A 22,500-nucleotide genomic window follows, 5' to 3' on the forward strand; every position below is an offset into this window, starting at 1 on the left:
AGGACAGGAACAGGGGTCGTTCAGGCGTTCAGAACAGAGACAGAGCTGACAGACAGGACGGACAGCCACAGGACAGGCACAGAGGATGTCCTGGCGTCCGGAACAGAGACAGTCCAGGAAACTGAGACGGGCAGATACGAAGGCCGTCTAGACCGAGTCTAGACGGAGTGGGTTAGGACCCAGGCGAGGCACCGAGGCAGCACCCAGGAGCGGAAGAGAGACCCGAGTTGGAGTCTTGTTGGTAGGCCGTCTCGGCCGTACCGATTCACTTTGTACATGTTTTATTTCAGCTTTTGCTCTTGTACCGGGACGGTTCAGGGGCGTCCCGAGTCACTTAGCCTTTATAAGCTAAGTGATGGAACTTTTACCCAAAGTTTTTGCATAATAGAATTGGGTTTTCTTCTCTCTCGTGTGAGAGCTTGTCACCATGGGCGGCTGCCATGCCTGCCTTCCCAAAACCTGCAACTCCCTTCATCTCTGAGAAGCCTTAGGCCGGAGAAGACGCCGGAGTGCGGTCGGAAAGACGAGCAACCAGAGGGCTGGCGCCGGAGGCCAGCACCGGACGCTCGGCTGCGAGTTCTTCCTCTCCCATTTGCTGAAAACGGAGGTTCTGTGAAGCCCCAGGCCGGAACCGTGGAGACGACGATCGGAGTGCTGGTAGCTCGACCACGGAGCTGCTGTGAGGCTGCGTTCGTCAAGGGAGAGCAGCGGATGTGGCTGCGCTGGTTTCAGCAACGCCTTCCCTGCTGAAAACGACATCCGGCGGTCTTCAAGAGGTAAGCCTTGATCTCCGACGGCTTCCTCTCGTTGTCCGTTCGTTCCAGAAGGTGGCTCTAACGCTGCTGACGCCGGAGGTGCTTCTAACTCGTTTGGAATCCACCGAAGGTAGCTCGGGCGATTGTCGCTGGATTGAAGAGTCGTTCGATCGGTTTTAACGACTGTGAGCAGCGCATTCGGGCGGAATCCTTCCGTTCGTCTAACACTGTGAGCAGGGATTCAAATCGATGGGAGACTAAGCGATTTCTGTAGCATGTGTTTACTCTTGCTTCTGTAATGTTATTGCTGCGAGAAATCGAGGAGAAACGCAAAGGAATCGGAAGGAAAACGAAAAACGGAATAGCCTTCAACCGGTTTCTGTAAAACAGTCCCTGAACCCTGATAAAACGCGAATCTGAAGAAATACAGAGAGGGTTTTGATGATCCGACGCTTCTGTGACTTTCCCCTCATCAATACGAAACCAATGAACCCGGAATGAGCCAAATCCGACAAGAAATGAGGGAGATATCGCAGTTTGAATAGCCTGGACTGTTTCCCCCAATTTTGCCGCCGACCAGTCCCTGGAAACCTGCAAATCTGAAGAAAATGGTGTACAATCTCGACGATCGGCCACTGTGGTTGCCTTCCTAACTTCCTTACGCACATTTCAAGCTAAGGAGGCCCAAAATCCGACGTCGGATGACCGAGATATGATCGACGGCCTGAATCTGAAAAAGAACGGCGGTGGAAGTCTGTAATCTCCGCCCGAACGGCGGCAGCGCCCCCATCTTCACTAGAATTTGGGGAAAACCACCAAATCCGGTGATCTGACTATCCTCCTTCGTTCTAATCTGTTGTTCTTGCTCTATTCCTGATATCTAATGCTTGGATTAACGTTTTGATTGAGAATGATCACCCGGAGAATCGATTGAAGCTCTGGAATCCTTCCTGCACCCGCCTGAGTGGATGAACACTGCTGCAGCGTCGCGTGCCTTCCAGGAGCTATCACCTGAGAGCGAATCTGAGCCGGGCCTCTTGGGAGTTCCTTCCTTGGTGTCTTAGGAGTCTCCCGGTGAAATCTGGCATTCATTGGACGAAGGAAATGACTGGAACAAAGATCTGAAGCCGAAGCTGTCTGAACCATTTCCTGTCGTCCTGAACAGAGCTCCACCTTGCGGCGTCCAGCTCCAAAACTGCTCAACGTCTTGCCCAAGGAGGTCTTGTTTGGGCCCAATCTTCTGGGCGTCCAAACCTTGGTGTGTCAGCTCCCTTCAAACCAAATTTCAGGATTTTTGGGTGTCTGGATCAACGGGAATGAATTTTTGAAGACGGACTACTCTGGAACTCGCCTGCGTTCCGTTCTGTTCCTGAACAGAGCCTGTTGACTGTGACAGTTCGGCGCCTTCAGCCTTCAACGACTTGACCTTAGAGGGCTCCGATTGCAGTGATTTTTGGAGCGTCCCTTCATAATCATCAGAGGCAGCTACCCACCAAATTTCAGCCCAATCCGAGCTGTGGATGATTTTTAATGATTTTTGGAAGATCGGCAAAGCCTGAGAATCCAGAACCTTCACCAGAGAACCAGGGAGCTTAAGCTGTCCAGGACAGCGCGCGTGCTTCGGCGTCAATCGAAGCTTGCCTCACCCCTTCATCGTCTAGCTCCAGGGGTTTAATCCTCAATCTGGTGACGCCTCTCCACCTTCGAAATACTGCTCTTAATCTTTGCCTTTGTCAGTGATTCGCTCGCCCTTGTTTGAAGTGCATTGTAGCCCAACGGTGGAAGGTGTTGCGGACAGCAGGGCCTAATCCATTGCAGCTACACCGGTTAGGAGACATAGCTTACGCCGGGCTAAGCGGCGCTTGCCTCCCCCTAAACTCAACAACGAACAGGGGTAGAACGTTCTCACGGTGAAGTCTCCTAACGATGCTTGGGAATACTCCGTTTCCTTGCTATTTTCGACAGTAACCTTCTCTATTCATTTTCTGGAGTGTATTGCTGAGAAGGAGGAGCAGTCCAGCAACCGTGTGCTGAGCTGATCCCGGGAGAAGAAGGGTGTACGCTGTCACCTTGTCAGCGCTAGCTTCCCCCTACTTCATCACAGCACTAGGGGTTCCAACGTTTCCAGCTAAGTGCAATCCCTTCTCCCGTCTTGAGTTGCTGAATTACAAAACAGTAACTATGCTGTCTATGTCTTGAGCAAGGAGGAGAGACCAACTTGAACGGGCACCTCGCTTGCGAAGACCGACGTGCTGATTACCAAGGGGCTTTGGCCTTTGCCCTTGGTCGCTTGCTGAACTAGCTTCAGCCAGGTAGGCACCCGAATCACCCTATAGATTCGAGGGCGGGTGCACTTGTTTTCAGCCTTGCCTCCGGGCGTGTAGTGCTGGGGTTACCTCCAAAGCTCGATAGCTAAGGACACGAACCCGGACTACGGACCTTCCTAGGGTGCATGGTGATGGTTTGCACGTCCTAGGGATTGTATGAATGGTTTGATACGAATGATGAATGCTGGATTGAGTGAGGAATGAGCTATTGTTGTACGCTACGCTTGTACGGCCTCGAACCCAACTTGTTGTAGTAGGTTCAGACCTAGTTTAGCAAAGGGTAAACCATTCCTTGTATCCTTACCCAAGGGCATTTGAGCTGGGATTGTGTCCAGCCGGGGTTGAAATTTTGTAAGGCCAAACTTGGGCCAGCTACATTACCACTAAGAGGTCTTGGGAGGTTACGTTCGTCGGCGGCTTTGAGGCGCTACAAGGGCGGATGTAACAGTTTGGTATCAGAGCGGCTTAGTGCGTTTTCTTGTTCAGATTTGGTCAGCTAAGGCTGCAAAGAGTTACGGTTTGAGCAGCTTAATCTTCTGAAATTCGGTCTTGAATAGAGGGTTCATCCCAGTCATGGGGCGCAAGGAGAAGCAGCCGGTTAGGGAGGTAGAGGAAACCGAAATCGAAGAAGAGGGAGCCACCGCTCCTCATGTAGACCCTCAACTCACCCTCCCTTCATCTGATTTAAGCACTTTAATAACATCTATACAGCAGCTTACAGCCCAGCAAGCGGCATTCATGAAAGAAACTCAAATCATACATGAGCGATTAGCTCATAACCAAGAAGAAATGAGAGCCCAAAGTGAGAGGTTGGATCGCATTGAAAGGAGATCACAAGGGGCCTCGGTACATGGCCCGGGCCCTATTCCCCAACCTGCCCGTCCGAACTCACCCAGCACTTCTCAAGAGAGGCCTAAAGAAACCAACCCCCTAAGTGTCCCGGATTTACTAAAAGGGCTTCAACAACTCATCTCACAAGCCACGGGAGCACCTAGTGGAGGAACCACTCTTGTAGGAGAGGGTCGGCCTTCACCACGAGGGGAGGAAAACAGAAATACATTCCATCCTCCTCCTAGGCCAGCTGGAGAAGAGGGTCATGAGCAAAGACAAGGGGTAGTTAGGCCACTAAGACCCCAGCCCGAGAGGAGAGGACTCCATGATCCACATACCGAGTCGGATGAACTAGGAGAAGACGAGGAAGGCTTCTACGATGATGGAGGCTATCCTTACGTGCGAGGGCAGCTCCCACGTAGAGGAAGGATGCGAAGGGGCAGACAAGAGAGACCACGTGATGAGGCACCCTTGCCTCTTCCACGCATGGAATGCCCGACGTTCAATGGGACCAAAGTACGTGATTGGGTATGCAAAGTTGAGAAGTATTTCCAATGCCAACGAGTTGCCCATGAACAGAAAATCGACCGAGCTATGATGTATTTTGAGGACAATGCCCTTCATTGGTATCAATATACCATGAGGAAGACGCCAAACCAAGGATGGGACCAGTTTAGAGCCGGTTTGATAGAGAGGTTTGAGAGAGCCAGCCAACGCGACTTCAATGTTCAGTTAAACAGCCTTAAACAAACGGGGACGGTGCTTGAATACCAAGATCAGTTTGAGAGGTTGTCATGTCTTGTGGAGGACTGGAATGAAGATGCCCTCGTGGGGGCCTTTATTGCTGGATTACAACCAGAAATCCGTCTAGCCGTTCAAACGCAAGAGTCAAGAGACCTTCGAATTTGCATGAAGGTGGCTAGGGATAAAGAAGAGAAAATGGAGCTTAAACGTGCCATAAGGAAGGATGCAAAAGGGTATGACCCACATCGGGCCAGAACCCTCGTTCACTCCAAAGCTAACTTCAAGAAGAAGGCTACACCCCCACCCCAACATCCCCCACGCAAGGTCACTTACATCACCAAGGAAGAAAGAGACCGACGATTTCAGCAAGGGCTATGCTATAATTGTGAAGAAAAATGGCACAAGGGCCATGAGTGCAAAAAGAAACGGCTGTATGCAGTTCTTGAGGATGATGAGGAACCACCCACCGATGATGATTCTAGTGAGGATGAGGTTCCACCGGAAGTCTTAGTTGAGGCAGCCATTGGAGAGGAAACGTCTTGCCACTCCTTGACCGACCCTAGTAAAGCCAAAGCAATGAGAGTTAGAGGGTATGTCAACCAAACCAGACTTGTAGTCCTCCTAGACTCGGGGGCCACTCATAATTTCATGAGTCTAGAAGTGGCTAACAAGTTGGGATGCCGCATTGAGCCTCAAGCTCCGTTTACAGTTATGGTAGGCGATGGGTCCAAGCTCCCTTGCGAAGGAAGGTGCAAAGACCTAGAACTTGTGATGAACAAGGTGCCCTTCAAGGTGGACGTGTTTGTTTTACCTCTTGGAGGAGTCGACATAGTGTTAGGCATTCAATGGCTGGAAACCTTGGGTGTAATCCATTGGGACTTTGCTAACCTCCGAATGAGTTTCACGAAAGATGGCGATGAGGAAAGAGTCACGTTGACAGCCACGAACTCAAGCGTGAAGCCACGGGCAGCCCTCAAGGCGTTAGTGGCTCAGCAGCCCGCATTTTGGTTAGTGGCTATGGCCACGGATGTGCCAGCCAAGGAAGAGCCAACAGAAATAGTTCCCATCGAAATTCAGCATGTGTTGAAAGATTTCATTGATTTATTTGAAGAGCCATCTTACGCTAGTGAGGACTGCGATCCTATTGAGGAGATGGATGAAGAGGAAGGTGATGATCAACAAACCGGTTCTGAGAGTTCCGATCAAGGAGATGAATACTCCAAAGCGAGCCAACATAGTGAGGATGAACGGTTGACTACCAATGAAATCGAGGATCAGTCAAGTGATGAATCTTGCAAAGAATGGGGAGACGACTATGGGGATCCATCCCCTAATGACCATTCCAGTTCTTCACCCCATGAGTATCGTGGGTTCACTTTGGCTGAAACAAGGTTGTATCACCCCCGAATCAGCAACTTCACGTTCGGGTATGCAACTAGTAGTGGGACAACTCACAAGAGGGAATCCAACTATTGTGAACCACTACTGCCCTTAGTTGGTCATAATAGATTGCATAATTACAGCCCACAAAATTCAACGAACCCCTTGAGGTGTGGGCCAACGAAGGCAGCAAGCTTACAGCCCTCTACTGCCATTTCGCTTCAGTCAACCAGCAGCCATTCAAAGCCAAATAAAAATCAGAAAATCCACAACCGAGCAGATCAGCAAAAAGGGAACAAGCTGAAAGATATTTTGGCAACCTCAGATTTAGGAAGGAGGCCTAAGCCCCGAACAAGGAGTAACTTTGTAAATGGTCCTTCACTGAAAACAGGGAACCGAAATCAACAACTTTCAAAGGAACCATTGAAAGATCCCCTACCAGCAGCGTATAATTTGCGGGAGGCAATAAGGAAGATTCAGTCCTCTACCAAACCCGATAAAATGCAGCAACAAAAAAAGACCAGCAGTCGTGTTCCTGTTCGGAACAAGATGCCAATTCCAGCAAAGCTTGAACGCACTAAACATGCTAACGTCTTGAGCGCAAGTCCAGCCATGGTACGCAAGAAAGAACAGGTTGCTAAGGCACCCGAGGGAGCAAAGGTGGGTGATGATGGTACAGCCACCATTAGAGCGCAACCACCAGCCGAGAAGCCCCATTTCACTCTAACTGATGCGTTGACCATGATTAGACGGATTGTAGTGAAGAATGACGAACTATTAGAGCAAATGTACGTCCAACGACAGAATGAGCAAAGAACCTTCCTAAGTGCGTCAGCTCATGGGCAAGGCAATGGCCCCCAACAAGAGCAGGCTGAGAATTCGGATGAATCGGATGAAGAGGATGAGGCTGTGGCAACCCGTGAGAAACCAACCGGTCAATTCCCGACTTCTAAGGATAAAATTTCAGATTTATTAAAGGACCTGAAAACGGGTGAGCATCAAACTCTAGAAAGGCGAAATGAAAACATTAAGAATGCTGAAATCCATGAGAACAAAGAGCTCGCCCCTATGGACCACATTGGGGTAGCGGCAACCCTTTATGATCAGCTGGAATCAATACCATGGAGTACCTTCACAGCGAGTGAGGCATCATCTAAGGAGGATGGCGATGACAACACAAATTTTTCAGCCCGTAAGAATGGGAACTGTGGCCAGCTAGAAGGGGCAGATCTTGGGCAGAACGTGTTGAAGCAACTCCCAAACACCACCTTCGTTCTTAAGACTAATAATAGTCTTCACATGCCAACGTTTGCACATTATCTTAAGGCTGAAGTGCACCCACAAGTTAGGCTGATTTTTGACCATGGAAAGTCCATACAAGGGTCGGCAACAAAATGTTATAAGGAACTTCACAAGAGAATGGAGTCCCAACTTGGACGACTCCCGATCGATTATGGACCGTGCTACCCTCTACTATTGATAGGATGGTTCAAGGCCAAACTGGAAAACGAATTGGCAGCACTTGGAGATCGTTGTAGGGCAAGGCCAAAGAGGCTTAAAGGCCAAGTCTATGATCGAGGAAGGTTGCATGGGGCAGCAATATTAAGTGACAACCCAAGACATCAAGACCAGCGAGGGACATTACTGGGGCTGTTGCAGCGGGATTATGGACCAGCTAGAAGCAAGGCCTGGCTGGATAAGAGTGGTCGGCTCACCCTAGGGGACTGCCAAGGTCGAGCTTGGGGACAAGCTCGTTCTAAGGGGGGGTGGATCTGTTACAGGTCCGCCTAGGAGTTGGCCGAGGACTGCCGACGATGCCGCCGATGGCCGACCGGGTGACGAGACCAGCCAGCTACAAGGCCGGACGAGCGTCGGCCACGAGCGCCGAAGAGGGCCGAGCACGGCCGAAGGTGGCGCGGGCCAGCACACCGTCGCGAGGCTGCCGAGAGATGAGGGCGCCGAGCGCCCACGCCGAGCGGGGAAAGCACCCGCAACCACTGACCCTGCTTCCTTTTGTTGTGAGGCTAACGTGTTTTGCAGGGCGCGGGACCGGCACGCAAAGGAGGTTACCCGTGGAGAGGTCACGGCCGCGGTTGCCGATGACGACGCCAAGAGCCCGAACGCGCCAGCCAGTGCGGAGGAGATCACGAGCGAGGGTGCTACGCAGCCAAGGGAGGTTGACGAGATGACAGCCCCACACTCAGCCCGTGCACTTGATCAGAGTGAGGCTAGCCCGTCGATTGGAGGACTTCATGCTATAGCGCTTGGACACGGTGAGACCACTCTGCCCACCCAAGCCAAGTCAGACGTACTCGAGCGGAGTGGGCTGGACTTAGCACGCGGGGCTCAGCTTGCTGGACACACCATGGAGACAGGGTGTTCTGGACAGAGACTGACGAGTTCCAGACTGTCAAACAGAGGACGCACGGACAGGACAGGAACAGGGGTCGTTCAGGCGTTCAGAACAGAGACAGAGCTGACAGACAGGACGGACAGCCACAGGACAGGCACAGAGGATGTCCTGGCGTCCGGAACAGAGACAGTCCAGGAAACTGAGACGGGCAGATACGAAGGCCGTCTAGACCGAGTCTAGACGGAGTGGGTTAGGACCCAGGCGAGGCACCGAGGCAGCACCCAGGAGCGGAAGAGAGACCCGAGTTGGAGTCTTGTTGGTAGGCCGTCTCGGCCGTACCGATTCACTTTGTACATGTTTTATTTCAGCTTTTGCTCTTGTACCGGGACGGTTCAGGGGCGTCCCGAGTCACTTAGCCTTTATAAGCTAAGTGATGGAACTTTTACCCAAAGTTTTTGCATAATAGAATTGGGTTTTCTTCTCTCTCGTGTGAGAGCTTGTCACCATGGGCGGCTGCCATGCCTGCCTTCCCAAAACCTGCAACTCCCTTCATCTCTGAGAAGCCTTAGGCCGGAGAAGACGCCGGAGTGCGGTCGGAAAGACGAGCAACCAGAGGGCTGGCGCCGGAGGCCAGCACCGGACGCTCGGCTGCGAGTTCTTCCTCTCCCATTTGCTGAAAACGGAGGTTCTGTGAAGCCCCAGGCCGGAACCGTGGAGACGACGATCGGAGTGCTGGTAGCTCGACCACGGAGCTGCTGTGAGGCTGCGTTCGTCAAGGGAGAGCAGCGGATGTGGCTGCGCTGGTTTCAGCAACGCCTTCCCTGCTGAAAACGACATCCGGCGGTCTTCAAGAGGTAAGCCTTGATCTCCGACGGCTTCCTCTCGTTGTCCGTTCGTTCCAGAAGGTGGCTCTAACGCTGCTGACGCCGGAGGTGCTTCTAACTCGTTTGGAATCCACCGAAGGTAGCTCGGGCGATTGTCGCTGGATTGAAGAGTCGTTCGATCGGTTTTAACGACTGTGAGCAGCGCATTCGGGCGGAATCCTTCCGTTCGTCTAACACTGTGAGCAGGGATTCAAATCGATGGGAGACTAAGCGATTTCTGTAGCATGTGTTTACTCTTGCTTCTGTAATGTTATTGCTGCGAGAAATCGAGGAGAAACGCAAAGGAATCGGAAGGAAAACGAAAAACGGAATAGCCTTCAACCGGTTTCTGTAAAACAGTCCCTGAACCCTGATAAAACGCGAATCTGAAGAAATACAGAGAGGGTTTTGATGATCCGACGCTTCTGTGACTTTCCCCTCATCAATACGAAACCAATGAACCCGGAATGAGCCAAATCCGACAAGAAATGAGGGAGATATCGCAGTTTGAATAGCCTGGACTGTTTCCCCCAATTTTGCCGCCGACCAGTCCCTGGAAACCTGCAAATCTGAAGAAAATGGTGTACAATCTCGACGATCGGCCACTGTGGTTGCCTTCCTAACTTCCTTACGCACATTTCAAGCTAAGGAGGCCCAAAATCCGACGTCGGATGACCGAGATATGATCGACGGCCTGAATCTGAAAAAGAACGGCGGTGGAAGTCTGTAATCTCCGCCCGAACGGCGGCAGCGCCCCCATCTTCACTAGAATTTGGGGAAAACCACCAAATCCGGTGATCTGACTATCCTCCTTCGTTCTAATCTGTTGTTCTTGCTCTATTCCTGATATCTAATGCTTGGATTAACGTTTTGATTGAGAATGATCACCCGGAGAATCGATTGAAGCTCTGGAATCCTTCCTGCACCCGCCTGAGTGGATGAACACTGCTGCAGCGTCGCGTGCCTTCCAGGAGCTATCACCTGAGAGCGAATCTGAGCCGGGCCTCTTGGGAGTTCCTTCCTTGGTGTCTTAGGAGTCTCCCGGTGAAATCTGGCATTCATTGGACGAAGGAAATGACTGGAACAAAGATCTGAAGCCGAAGCTGTCTGAACCATTTCCTGTCGTCCTGAACAGAGCTCCACCTTGCGGCGTCCAGCTCCAAAACTGCTCAACGTCTTGCCCAAGGAGGTCTTGTTTGGGCCCAATCTTCTGGGCGTCCAAACCTTGGTGTGTCAGCTCCCTTCAAACCAAATTTCAGGATTTTTGGGTGTCTGGATCAACGGGAATGAATTTTTGAAGACGGACTACTCTGGAACTCGCCTGCGTTCCGTTCTGTTCCTGAACAGAGCCTGTTGACTGTGACAGTTCGGCGCCTTCAGCCTTCAACGACTTGACCTTAGAGGGCTCCGATTGCAGTGATTTTTGGAGCGTCCCTTCATAATCATCAGAGGCAGCTACCCACCAAATTTCAGCCCAATCCGAGCTGTGGATGATTTTTAATGATTTTTGGAAGATCGGCAAAGCCTGAGAATCCAGAACCTTCACCAGAGAACCAGGGAGCTTAAGCTGTCCAGGACAGCGCGCGTGCTTCGGCGTCAATCGAAGCTTGCCTCACCCCTTCATCGTCTAGCTCCAGGGGTTTAATCCTCAATCTGGTGACGCCTCTCCACCTTCGAAATACTGCTCTTAATCTTTGCCTTTGTCAGTGATTCGCTCGCCCTTGTTTGAAGTGCATTGTAGCCCAACGGTGGAAGGTGTTGCGGACAGCAGGGCCTAATCCATTGCAGCTACACCGGTTAGGAGACATAGCTTACGCCGGGCTAAGCGGCGCTTGCCTCCCCCTAAACTCAACAACGAACAGGGGTAGAACGTTCTCACGGTGAAGTCTCCTAACGATGCTTGGGAATACTCCGTTTCCTTGCTATTTTCGACAGTAACCTTCTCTATTCATTTTCTGGAGTGTATTGCTGAGAAGGAGGAGCAGTCCAGCAACCGTGTGCTGAGCTGATCCCGGGAGAAGAAGGGTGTACGCTGTCACCTTGTCAGCGCTAGCTTCCCCCTACTTCATCACAGCACTAGGGGTTCCAACGTTTCCAGCTAAGTGCAATCCCTTCTCCCGTCTTGAGTTGCTGAATTACAAAACAGTAACTATGCTGTCTATGTCTTGAGCAAGGAGGAGAGACCAACTTGAACGGGCACCTCGCTTGCGAAGACCGACGTGCTGATTACCAAGGGGCTTTGGCCTTTGCCCTTGGTCGCTTGCTGAACTAGCTTCAGCCAGGTAGGCACCCGAATCACCCTATAGATTCGAGGGCGGGTGCACTTGTTTTCAGCCTTGCCTCCGGGCGTGTAGTGCTGGGGTTACCTCCAAAGCTCGATAGCTAAGGACACGAACCCGGACTACGGACCTTCCTAGGGTGCATGGTGATGGTTTGCACGTCCTAGGGATTGTATGAATGGTTTGATACGAATGATGAATGCTGGATTGAGTGAGGAATGAGCTATTGTTGTACGCTACGCTTGTACGGCCTCGAACCCAACTTGTTGTAGTAGGTTCAGACCTAGTTTAGCAAAGGGTAAACCATTCCTTGTATCCTTACCCAAGGGCATTTGAGCTGGGATTGTGTCCAGCCGGGGTTGAAATTTTGTAAGGCCAAACTTGGGCCAGCTACATTACCACTAAGAGGTCTTGGGAGGTTACGTTCGTCGGCGGCTTTGAGGCGCTACAAGGGCGGATGTAACAATCTCCTACGCAGGTGATTTGGGCGATCGCTCCCGGGTAAAAGGGGCTAACGCGAAAATCACCTAGTCTACCATAAATGTTCCAGACCATTCGTGAATCCACTTGTGTACCTGATCCGGTCCCAAAGGACACCGCAGGCGCTGTCGGGGAACAGCGAGCACTGCAGGCCGAGGGCCAGGCAGGGAAGGACACGTTGCATAGCACCTGCCAAACAAAGGCCTTGACAGCAGTCGGAGGCCGAGAAGAAGGCAGTCGCACCGCGTGGACTACAAATGGCCCAGGCAAAACCGGACGCAGGAGAAGCTGAAAAGACAGCTACGGAAGCACGCGGAACCAAGAAAAAATGGCCGCTCGCAGTGAAGAAAGGGCACACGAGGGACGGCAGCAAGGTCGAAGGGTGTCAAGTCCGTCGATCCGAGCTGGTGGTTAACCTATAGGTGATTTGGGCGATGGCTCCCCATAAAAGGGCCAACGCGAAAATCACTTGGTCTACCATAAATATTAAATATTTTGAAGTATCAAGCGAATTCGCTTTCTGTATCCCTACTGTTCCCGACGCTGTCCGCGAGCAGCGGAAGACCGGGCACAGGAGGGACTACAGCAGCCGATTGATGCATATGATCTCTGTTACAGGTCCGCCTAGGAGTTGGCCGAGGACTGCCAACGATGCCGCCGATGGCCGACCGGGTGATGAGACCAGCCAGCTACAAGGCCGGGCGAGCGTCGGCCAAGGGCGCCGAAGGTGGCCGGGCTCGGCCGAAGGTGGCGCGGGCACGGCCGAGGGTGGCGCGGGCCAGCGCACCGTCGAGGGGTTGCCGAGAGATGAGGGCGCCGAGCGCCCACGCTGAGCGGGGAAAGCACCCGCAGCCACTGACCCTGCTTCCTTTTGTTGTGAGGCTAACGTGTTTTGCAGGGTGCGGGACCGGGACACAAAGGAGGTTACCCGTGGAGAGGCCACGGCCGCGGTTGCCGATGACGACGCCAAGAGGCCGAATGCGCCAGCCATTGTAGAGGAGATCACGAGCGAGGGTGCTACGCAGCCAAGGGAGGTTGACGAGATGACAGCCCCACACTCAGCCCATGCACTTAAACCGAGTGAGGCTAGCCCGTCGATTGGAGGACTTCATGCTAGAGCGCTTGGACAAGGTGAGGCCACTCTGCCCACCCAAGCCAAGCCAGACGTACTCGAGCGGAGTGGGCTGGACTTAGCACGCGGGGCTCAGCTTGCTGGACACACCATGGAGACAGGGTGTTCTGGACAGAGACTGACGAATTCCAGACTGTCAAACGGAGGACGCACGGACTGGACAGGAACAGGGGTCGTTCAGGCGTTCAGGACAGAGACAGAGCTGACAGACAGGACGGACAGCCACAGGACAGGCACAGAGGATGTCCTGGCGTCCGGAACAGAGACAGTCCAGGAAACTGAGACGGGCAGATACGAAGGCCGTCTAGACCGAGTCTAGACGAAGTGGGTTAGGACCCAGGCGAGGCATCGAGGCAGCACCCAGGAGCGGAAGGGAGACCCGAGTTGGAGTCTTGTTGGTAGGCCGTCTCGGCCGTACCGATTCACTTTGTACATGTTTTATTTCAGCTTTTGCTCTTGTACCGGGACGGTTCAGGGGCGTCCCGAGTCACTTAGCCTTTATAAGCTAAGTGATGGAACTTTTACCCTAAGTTTTTGCATAATGAAATAGAGTTCTTCTCTCTCGCACGAGAGTTTGTTCCATGGAGGCTGAGAAGCTTTCCCCCATGAATGCCTGCAACTCCCTTCCTCTCTGAGAAGCCATTGGCCGGAGAAGACGCCGGAGTGCGGTCGGAAAGTCGAGCAACCAGAGGGCTGGCGCCGGAGGCCAGCACCGGACGCTCGGCTGCGAGTTCTTCCTCTCCCATTTGCTGAAAACGGAGGTTCTGTGAAGCCCCTGGCCGGAACCGTGGAGAAGACGATCGGAGTGCTGGTAGCTCGACCACGGAGCTGCTGTGAGGCTGCGTTCGTCAAGGGAGAGCAGCGGATGTGGCTGCGCTGGTTTCAGCAACGCCTTCCCTGGTGAAAACGACATCCGGCGGTCTTCAAGAGGTAAGCCTTGATCTCCCACGGCTTCCTCTCGTTGTCCGTTCGTTCCAGAAGGTGGCTCTAACGCTGCTGACGCCGGAGGTGCTTCTAACTCGTTTGGAATCCACCGAAGGTAGCTCGGGCGATTGCTGCTGGCCTGAAGAGTCATCCGTTCGATTTCAACGACTGTGAGCAGCGCATTCGGTTGGGTCCATTCCGTCCGTCTAACACTGCCAGCAGGAGGTTAAATCGAATAGGGACTAAGTGATTTCTGTAGCATGTGTTTACTCTTGCTTCTGTAATGTTATTGCTGCGAGAAATCGAGGAGAAACGCAAAGGAATCGAAAGGAAAATGAAAAACGGAATAGCCTTCAACCGGTTTCTGTAAAACAGTCCCTGAACCCTGATAAAACGCGAATCTGAAGAAATACAGAGAGGGTTTTGACGATCCGACGCTTCCGTGACTTTCCCCTCATCAATACGAAACCAACAAACCCGGAATGAGCCAAATCCGACAAGAAATGAGGGAGATATCGCAGTTTGAATAGCCTGGACTGTTTCCCCCAATTTTGCCGCCGACCAGTCCCTGGAAACCTGCAAATCTGAAGAAAATGGTGTACAATCTCGACGATCGGCCACTGTGGTTGCCTTCCTAACATCCTTACGCACATTTCAAGCTAAGGAGGCCCCAAATCCAACGTCGGATGACTGAGATATGATCGACGGCCTGAATCTGAAAAAGAACGGCGGTGGAATTCTGCAATCTCCGCCCGAACGGCGGCAGCGCCCCCATCTTCATTAGAATTTGGGGAAAACCACCAAATCCGGTGATCTGACTATCCTCATTCGATCAATCCTGTTGTTCTTGATCTATTCCTGATATCTAATGCTTTGATTAACATTTTGATTGAATATGATCAACCGGAGAATTGATTGAAGCGCTGGAATCCTTCCTTCACCCGCCTGAGTGGATGAACACTGCTGCAGCGTCGCGTGCCTTCCAGGAGCTATCACCTGAGAGCGAATCTGAGCCGGGCCTCTTGGGAGTTCCTTCCTTGGTGTCTTAGGAGTCTCCCGGTGAAATTTGGCATTCATTGGACGAAGGAAATGACTGGAACGAAGATCTGAAGCCGAAGCTGTCTGAACCATTTCCTGTCGTTCTGAACAGAGCTCCATCTTGCGTCGTCCAGCTCCAAAACTGCTCAACGTCTTGCCCAAGGAGGTCTTGTTTGGGCCCAATCTTTTGGGCGTCCAAACCTTGGTGTATCAGCTCCCTTCAATCCAAATTTCAGGATTTTTGGGTGTCTGGATCAACGGGAATGAATTTTTGAAGACGGACTATTCTGGAACTCGCCTGCGTTCTGTTCTGTTCCTGAACAGAGCCTGTTGACTGTGACAGTCCGGCGCCTTCAGCCTTCAACGACTTGACCTTAGAGGGCTCCGATTGCAGTGATTTTTGGAGCGTCCCTTCATAATCATCAGAGGCAGCTACCCACAAAATTTCAGCCCAATCCGAGCTGTGGTTGATTTTTAATGATTTTTGGAAGATCGGTAAAGCCTGAGAATCCAGAACCGTCACCAGAGAACCTGGGAGCTTAAGCTGTCCAGGACAGCGCACGTGCTTCGGCGTCAATCGAAGCTTGCCTCACCCCTTCATCGTCTAGCTCCAGGGGTTTAATCCTCAATCTGGTGACGCCTCTCCACCTTCGAAATTCTGCTCTTAATCATTGTCTTTTTCAGTGATTCGCTCGCCCTTGTTTGAAGTGCATTGTAGCCCAACGGTGGAAGGTGTTGCGGGCAGCAGGGCCTAATCCATTGCAGCTACACCGGTTAGGAGACATAGCTTACGCCGGGCTAAGCGGCGCTTGCATCCCCCTAAACTCAACAACGAACAGGGGTAAAACGTTCTCACGGTGAAGTCTCCTAACGATGCTTGGAAATACTCCGTTTCCTTGCTAATTTCGACAGTAACCTTCTCTATTCATTTTCTGGAGTGTATTGCTGAGAAGGAGGAGCAGTCCAGCAACCGTGTGCTGAGCTGATCCCGGGAGAAGAAGGGTGTACGCTGTCACCTTGTCAGCGCTAGTCTCCCCCTACTTCATCACAGCACTAGGGGTTCCAACATTTCCAGCTAAGTGCAATCCCTTCTCCCGTTTTAAGTTGCTGAATTACAAAACAGTAACTATGCTGTCTACGTCTTGAGCAAGGAGGAGAGACCAACTTGAACGGGTGCCTCGCTTGCGAAGACCGACGTGCTGATTACCAAGGGGCTTTGGCCTTTGCCCTTGGTCGCTTGCTGAACTTGCTTCAGCCAGGTAGGCACCCGAATCACCCTATAGTTCCGAGGGCGGGTGCACTCATTTTCAGCCTTGCCTCCGGGCGTGTAGTGCTGGGGTTACCTCCAAAGCTCGATAGCTAAGGACACGAACCCGGACTACGGACCTTCCTAGGGTGCATGGTGATGGTTTGCACGTCCTAGGGATTGTATGAATGGTTTGATACGAATGATGAATGCTGGATTGAGTGAGGAATGGGCTATTGTTGTACGCTACGCTTGTACGGCCTCGAACCCAACTTGTTGTAGTAGGTTCAGACCTAGTTTAGCAAAGGGTAAACCATTCCTTGTATCCTTACCCAAGGGCATTTGAGCTGGGATTGTGTCCAGCCGGGGTTGAAATTTTGTAAGGCCAATCTTGGGCCAGCTACATTACCACTAAGAGGTCTTGGGAGGTTACGTTCGTCGGCAGCTTTGAGGCGCTACAAGGGCGGATGTAACAGTTTGGTATCAGAGCGGCTTAGTGCGTTTTCTTGTTCAGATTTGGTCAGCTAAGGCTGCAAAGAGTTACGGTTTTGAGCAGCTTAGTCTTCTGAAATTCGATCTTGAAAGTGAGTTTCTATCGCAGCCATGGGGCGCAAGGAGAAGCAGCCGGTTAGAGAAGTTGAGGAAACCGAAATAGTTGAGGAAGGAACCACCGCAGCTCATGTAGAACCTCATCTCGCACTTCCTTCAGCTGATTTAAGCACTTTAATAACGTCTATACAGCAGCTTACAGCCCAGCAGGCGGCATTCATGAAAGAAACTCAAATCATACATGAGCAATTAGCCCATAACCAAGAAGAAATGAGAGCCCAAAGTGAGAGGTTGGATCGCATTGAAAGGAGATCCCAAGGGGCCTCGGTACATGGCCCGGGCCCTATTCCCCAACCTGCCCGTCCGAACTCACCCAGCACTTCTCAAGAGAGACCTAAAGAAACCAACCCCCTAAGTGTCCCGGATTTACTAAAAGGGCTTCAACAACTCATCTCACAAGCCACGGGAGCACCTAGTGGAGGAACCACTCTTGTAGGAGAGGGTCGGCCTTCACCACGAGGGGAGGAAAACAGAAATACATTCCATCCTCCTCCTAGGCCAGCTGGAGAAGAGGGTCATGAGCAAAGACAAGGGGTAGTTAGGCCACTAAGACCCCAGCCCGAGAGGAGAGGACGCCATGATCCACATACCGAGTCGGATGAACTAGAAGAAGACGAGGAAGGCTTCTACGATGATGGAGGCTATCCTTACGTGCGAGGGCAGCTCCCACGTAGAGGAATGAGGCGAAGGGGCAGACAAGAGAGACCACGTGATGAGGCACCCTTGCCTCTTCCACGCATGGAATGCCCGACGTTCAATGGGACCAAAGTTCGTGATTGGGTATGCAAAGTTGAGAAGTATTTCCAATGCCAACGAGTTGCCCATGAACACAAAATTGACCGAGCTATGATGTATTTCGAGGACAATGCCCTTCATTGGTACCAATATACCATGAGGAAGACACCAAACCAAGGATGGGACCAGTTTAGAGCCGGTTTGATAGAGAGGTTTGAGAGGGCCAGCCAACGCGACTTCAATGTTCAGTTAAACAGCCTTAAACAAACGGGGACGGTGCTTGAATACCAAGATCAGTTTGAGAGGTTGTCATGTCTCGTTGAGGACTGGAATGAAGATGCCCTCGTGGGGGCCTTTATTGCTGGATTACAACCAGAAATCCGTCTAGCCGTTCAAACGCAAGAGTCAAGAGACCTTCGAATTTGTATGAAAGTGGCTAGGGATAAGGAAGAGAAAATGGAGCTTAAACGTGCCATAAGGAAAGAAACAAAGGGATTTGATTCACACCGAGCCAAACCACCCATTATAAACAAAGGGTTTGCTCCACCTCGTGCCAGACCACCGGAGCCTATGATTCAAAACTCCCATAGAGAGGAGGGGCAACCTCCCAAGTTCTTTAACCGACGTACCAAATTCATAACCCGAGAGGAACGGGACGAGCGATTCAGGAAAGGGTTGTGCTATGACTGTGAGGAAAAGTGGCATAAGGGACACAAATGCAAAGAAATGATGCTCTTTGTGGTGATAGAAGAGGACGAAGAGAAAGAGCAACCTGAACTGGATAAGGGTAAACAGGTTGAGGGATCAAGCTACCACGATCAAATGGATCCCAACATATCATGTCACTACTTGATTACCGATTTACCATATTCCATGCGAGTAACGGGATACATTAAGGACCATCCGTTGACCATTCTTGTGGATACGGGTTCAAGTATTAACTTTCTAAGTGAAAAGGCAGCCCATGCATTGAGAAATATTGAGAGAACACTTGAACCGTTTGCTGTAATTGTGGGAGACGGAAGGTGTCTCACTTGCAACTCGATGGGCAAGGATGTAGAGGTCACGATCCAAAACGTGCCTTTCATAGTGGACCTTCATATTTTACCAATCCGTGGAGTAGATATGGTACTTGGAATGTCTTGGCTGAGCTCACTAGGGACCGTATCATGGGATTTCAAAACCATGATAATGAAGTTTGCTAAGGAGGGTGGCCAAGGCCAAATTATCTTAACATCAGTTCGCACGGGGACAAAACCAGAAGGAACCTTGAAGGCATTAACAGCTCAGCCGTCACCTCTATATGTGGAAGAAGAAGTGGATGATCCAAACCAAGAGGGGACAAACTTGAAGTCCAGTCGTGTGATTGCCACCCAAATACCCTCACTTTTCATGTTAGATGTTCATGTTGAGCATGCAGCTTGGGAGATTATGTCTGTCAATAAGGGCCAAAACATATCACTTGTTGAAGAGTTAGAAGACAACACCGGGAGCCGACTATGGCAAGCTCATGACCGAGGACGAGAACACGGTAGACTCCCAGTAGATGACTGTATAGACAGTCGAGGGCCTAACTGCCAACAAGAAGCCGTGATGAGCATCACAAGCCAGAGTAGGTGGACACCGTCTACCTTGGAGAGGTGCCAAGGTCGAGCTTGGGGACAAGCTCGTTCTAAGGGGGGTGGATCTGTTACAGGTCCGCCTAGGAGTTGGCCGAGGACTGCCAACGATGCCGCCGATGGCCGACCGGGTGATGAGACCAGCCAGCTACAAGGCCGGGCGAGCGTCGGCCAAGGGCGCCGAAGGTGGCCGGGCTCGGCCGAAGGTGGCGCGGGCACGGCCGAGGGTGGCGCGGGCCAGCGCACCGTCGAGGGGTTGCCGAGAGATGAGGGCGCCGAGCGCCCACGCTGAGCGGGGAAAGCACCCGCAGCCACTGACCCTGCTTCCTTTTGTTGTGAGGCTAACGTGTTTTGCAGGGTGCGGGACCGGGACACAAAGGAGGTTACCCGTGGAGAGGCCACGGCCGCGGTTGCCGATGACGACGCCAAGAGGCCGAATGCGCCAGCCATTGTAGAGGAGATCACGAGCGAGGGTGCTACGCAGCCAAGGGAGGTTGACGAGATGACAGCCCCACACTCAGCCCATGCACTTAAACCGAGTGAGGCTAGCCCGTCGATTGGAGGACTTCATGCTAGAGCGCTTGGACAAGGTGAGGCCACTCTGCCCACCCAAGCCAAGCCAGACGTACTCGAGCGGAGTGGGCTGGACTTAGCACGCGGGGCTCAGCTTGCTGGACACACCATGGAGACAGGGTGTTCTGGACAGAGACTGACGAATTCCAGACTGTCAAACGGAGGACGCACGGACTGGACAGGAACAGGGGTCGTTCAGGCGTTCAGGACAGAGACAGAGCTGACAGACAGGACGGACAGCCACAGGACAGGCACAGAGGATGTCCTGGCGTCCGGAACAGAGACAGTCCAGGAAACTGAGACGGGCAGATACGAAGGCCGTCTAGACCGAGTCTAGACGAAGTGGGTTAGGACCCAGGCGAGGCATCGAGGCAGCACCCAGGAGCGGAAGGGAGACCCGAGTTGGAGTCTTGTTGGTAGGCCGTCTCGGCCGTACCGATTCACTTTGTACATGTTTTATTTCAGCTTTTGCTCTTGTACCGGGACGGTTCAGGGGCGTCCCGAGTCACTTAGCCTTTATAAGCTAAGTGATGGAACTTTTACCCTAAGTTTTTGCATAATGAAATAGAGTTCTTCTCTCTCGCACGAGAGTTTGTTCCATGGAGGCTGAGAAGCTTTCCCCCATGAATGCCTGCAACTCCCTTCCTCTCTGAGAAGCCATTGGCCGGAGAAGACGCCGGAGTGCGGTCGGAAAGTCGAGCAACCAGAGGGCTGGCGCCGGAGGCCAGCACCGGACGCTCGGCTGCGAGTTCTTCCTCTCCCATTTGCTGAAAACGGAGGTTCTGTGAAGCCCCTGGCCGGAACCGTGGAGAAGACGATCGGAGTGCTGGTAGCTCGACCACGGAGCTGCTGTGAGGCTGCGTTCGTCAAGGGAGAGCAGCGGATGTGGCTGCGCTGGTTTCAGCAACGCCTTCCCTGGTGAAAACGACATCCGGCGGTCTTCAAGAGGTAAGCCTTGATCTCCCACGGCTTCCTCTCGTTGTCCGTTCGTTCCAGAAGGTGGCTCTAACGCTGCTGACGCCGGAGGTGCTTCTAACTCGTTTGGAATCCACCGAAGGTAGCTCGGGCGATTGCTGCTGGCCTGAAGAGTCATCCGTTCGATTTCAACGACTGTGAGCAGCGCATTCGGTTGGGTCCATTCCGTCCGTCTAACACTGCCAGCAGGAGGTTAAATCGAATAGGGACTAAGTGATTTCTGTAGCATGTGTTTACTCTTGCTTCTGTAATGTTATTGCTGCGAGAAATCGAGGAGAAACGCAAAGGAATCGAAAGGAAAATGAAAAACGGAATAGCCTTCAACCGGTTTCTGTAAAACAGTCCCTGAACCCTGATAAAACGCGAATCTGAAGAAATACAGAGAGGGTTTTGACGATCCGACGCTTCCGTGACTTTCCCCTCATCAATATGAAACCAACAAACCCGGAATGAGCCAAATCCGACAAGAAATGAGGGAGATATCGCAGTTTGAATAGCCTGGACTGTTTCCCCCAATTTTGCCGCCGACCAGTCCCTGGAAACCTGCAAATCTGAAGAAAATGGTGTACAATCTCGACGATCGGCCACTGTGGTTGCCTTCCTAACATCCTTACGCACATTTCAAGCTAAGGAGGCCCCAAATCCAACGTCGGATGACTGAGATATGATCGACGGCCTGAATCTGAAAAAGAACGGCGGTGGAATTCTGCAATCTCCGCCCGAACGGCGGCAGCGCCCCCATCTTCATTAGAATTTGGGGAAAACCACCAAATCCGGTGATCTGACTATCCTCATTCGATCAATCCTGTTGTTCTTGATCTATTCCTGATATCTAATGCTTGATTAACATTTTGATTGAATATGATCAACCGGAGAATTGATTGAAGCGCTGGAATCCTTCCTTCACCCGCCTGAGTGGATGAACACTGCTGCAGCGTCGCGTGCCTTCCAGGAGCTATCACCTGAGAGCGAATCTGAGCCGGGCCTCTTGGGAGTTCCTTCCTTGGTGTCTTAGGAGTCTCCCGGTGAAATTTGGCATTCATTGGACGAAGGAAATGACTGGAACGAAGATCTGAAGCCGAAGCTGTCTGAACCATTTCCTGTCGTTCTGAACAGAGCTCCATCTTGCGTCGTCCAGCTCCAAAACTGCTCAACGTCTTGCCCAAGGAGGTCTTGTTTGGGCCCAATCTTTTGGGCGTCCAAACCTTGGTGTATCAGCTCCCTTCAATCCAAATTTCAGGATTTTTGGGTGTCTGGATCAACGGGAATGAATTTTTGAAGACGGACTATTCTGGAACTCGCCTGCGTTCTGTTCTGTTCCTGAACAGAGCCTGTTGACTGTGACAGTCCGGCGCCTTCAGCCTTCAACGACTTGACCTTAGAGGGCTCCGATTGCAGTGATTTTTGGAGCATCCCTTCATAATCATCAGAGGCAGCTACCCACAAATTTCAGCCCAATCCGAGCTGTGGTTGATTTTTAATGATTTTTGGAAGATCGGTAAAGCCTGAGAATCCAGAACCGTCACCAGAGAACCTGGGAGCTTAAGCTGTCCAGGACAGCGCACGTGCTTCGGCGTCAATCGAAGCTTGCCTCACCCCTTCATCGTCTAGCTCCAGGGGTTTAATCCTCAATCTGG

The 22,500-nt window shown here is 52.0% G+C and overlaps 1 protein-coding gene across 17 annotated transcripts in view; it reads left to right on the forward strand.

The window, feature by feature from the left end:
* Window positions 1-22,500, forward strand: part of LOC116249553 (uncharacterized) — a 67,618-nt gene that overhangs the window by 322 nt on the left and 44,796 nt on the right. For 3 of the 17 annotated variants that reach the window (XM_050076612.1, XM_050076611.1, XM_050076610.1), the window contains exons 1-2: window positions 1-12,434; window positions 12,631-16,827. The exon at window positions 1-12,434 is cut by the window's left edge and continues 322 nt beyond it. In XM_050076612.1, the coding sequence (XP_049932569.1) occupies window positions 3,656-7,828 (4,173 nt within the window). In that variant the 5' untranslated portion in view covers window positions 1-3,655 and the 3' untranslated portion in view covers window positions 7,829-12,434; window positions 12,631-16,827. Of the gene's footprint in view, window positions 12,435-12,630; window positions 16,828-19,392; window positions 19,530-20,667; window positions 20,726-20,945; window positions 21,068-22,033; window positions 22,273-22,500 lie in introns of those variants that run through there. The other 14 variants (XM_050076615.1, XM_050076614.1, XM_050076613.1 and 11 more) reach the window with 14 other exon arrangements.

This window comes from Nymphaea colorata, chromosome 3 (assembly GCF_008831285.2).
Source record: "Nymphaea colorata isolate Beijing-Zhang1983 chromosome 3, ASM883128v2, whole genome shotgun sequence".
NCBI classification, from domain to species: domain Eukaryota; kingdom Viridiplantae; phylum Streptophyta; class Magnoliopsida; order Nymphaeales; family Nymphaeaceae; genus Nymphaea; species Nymphaea colorata.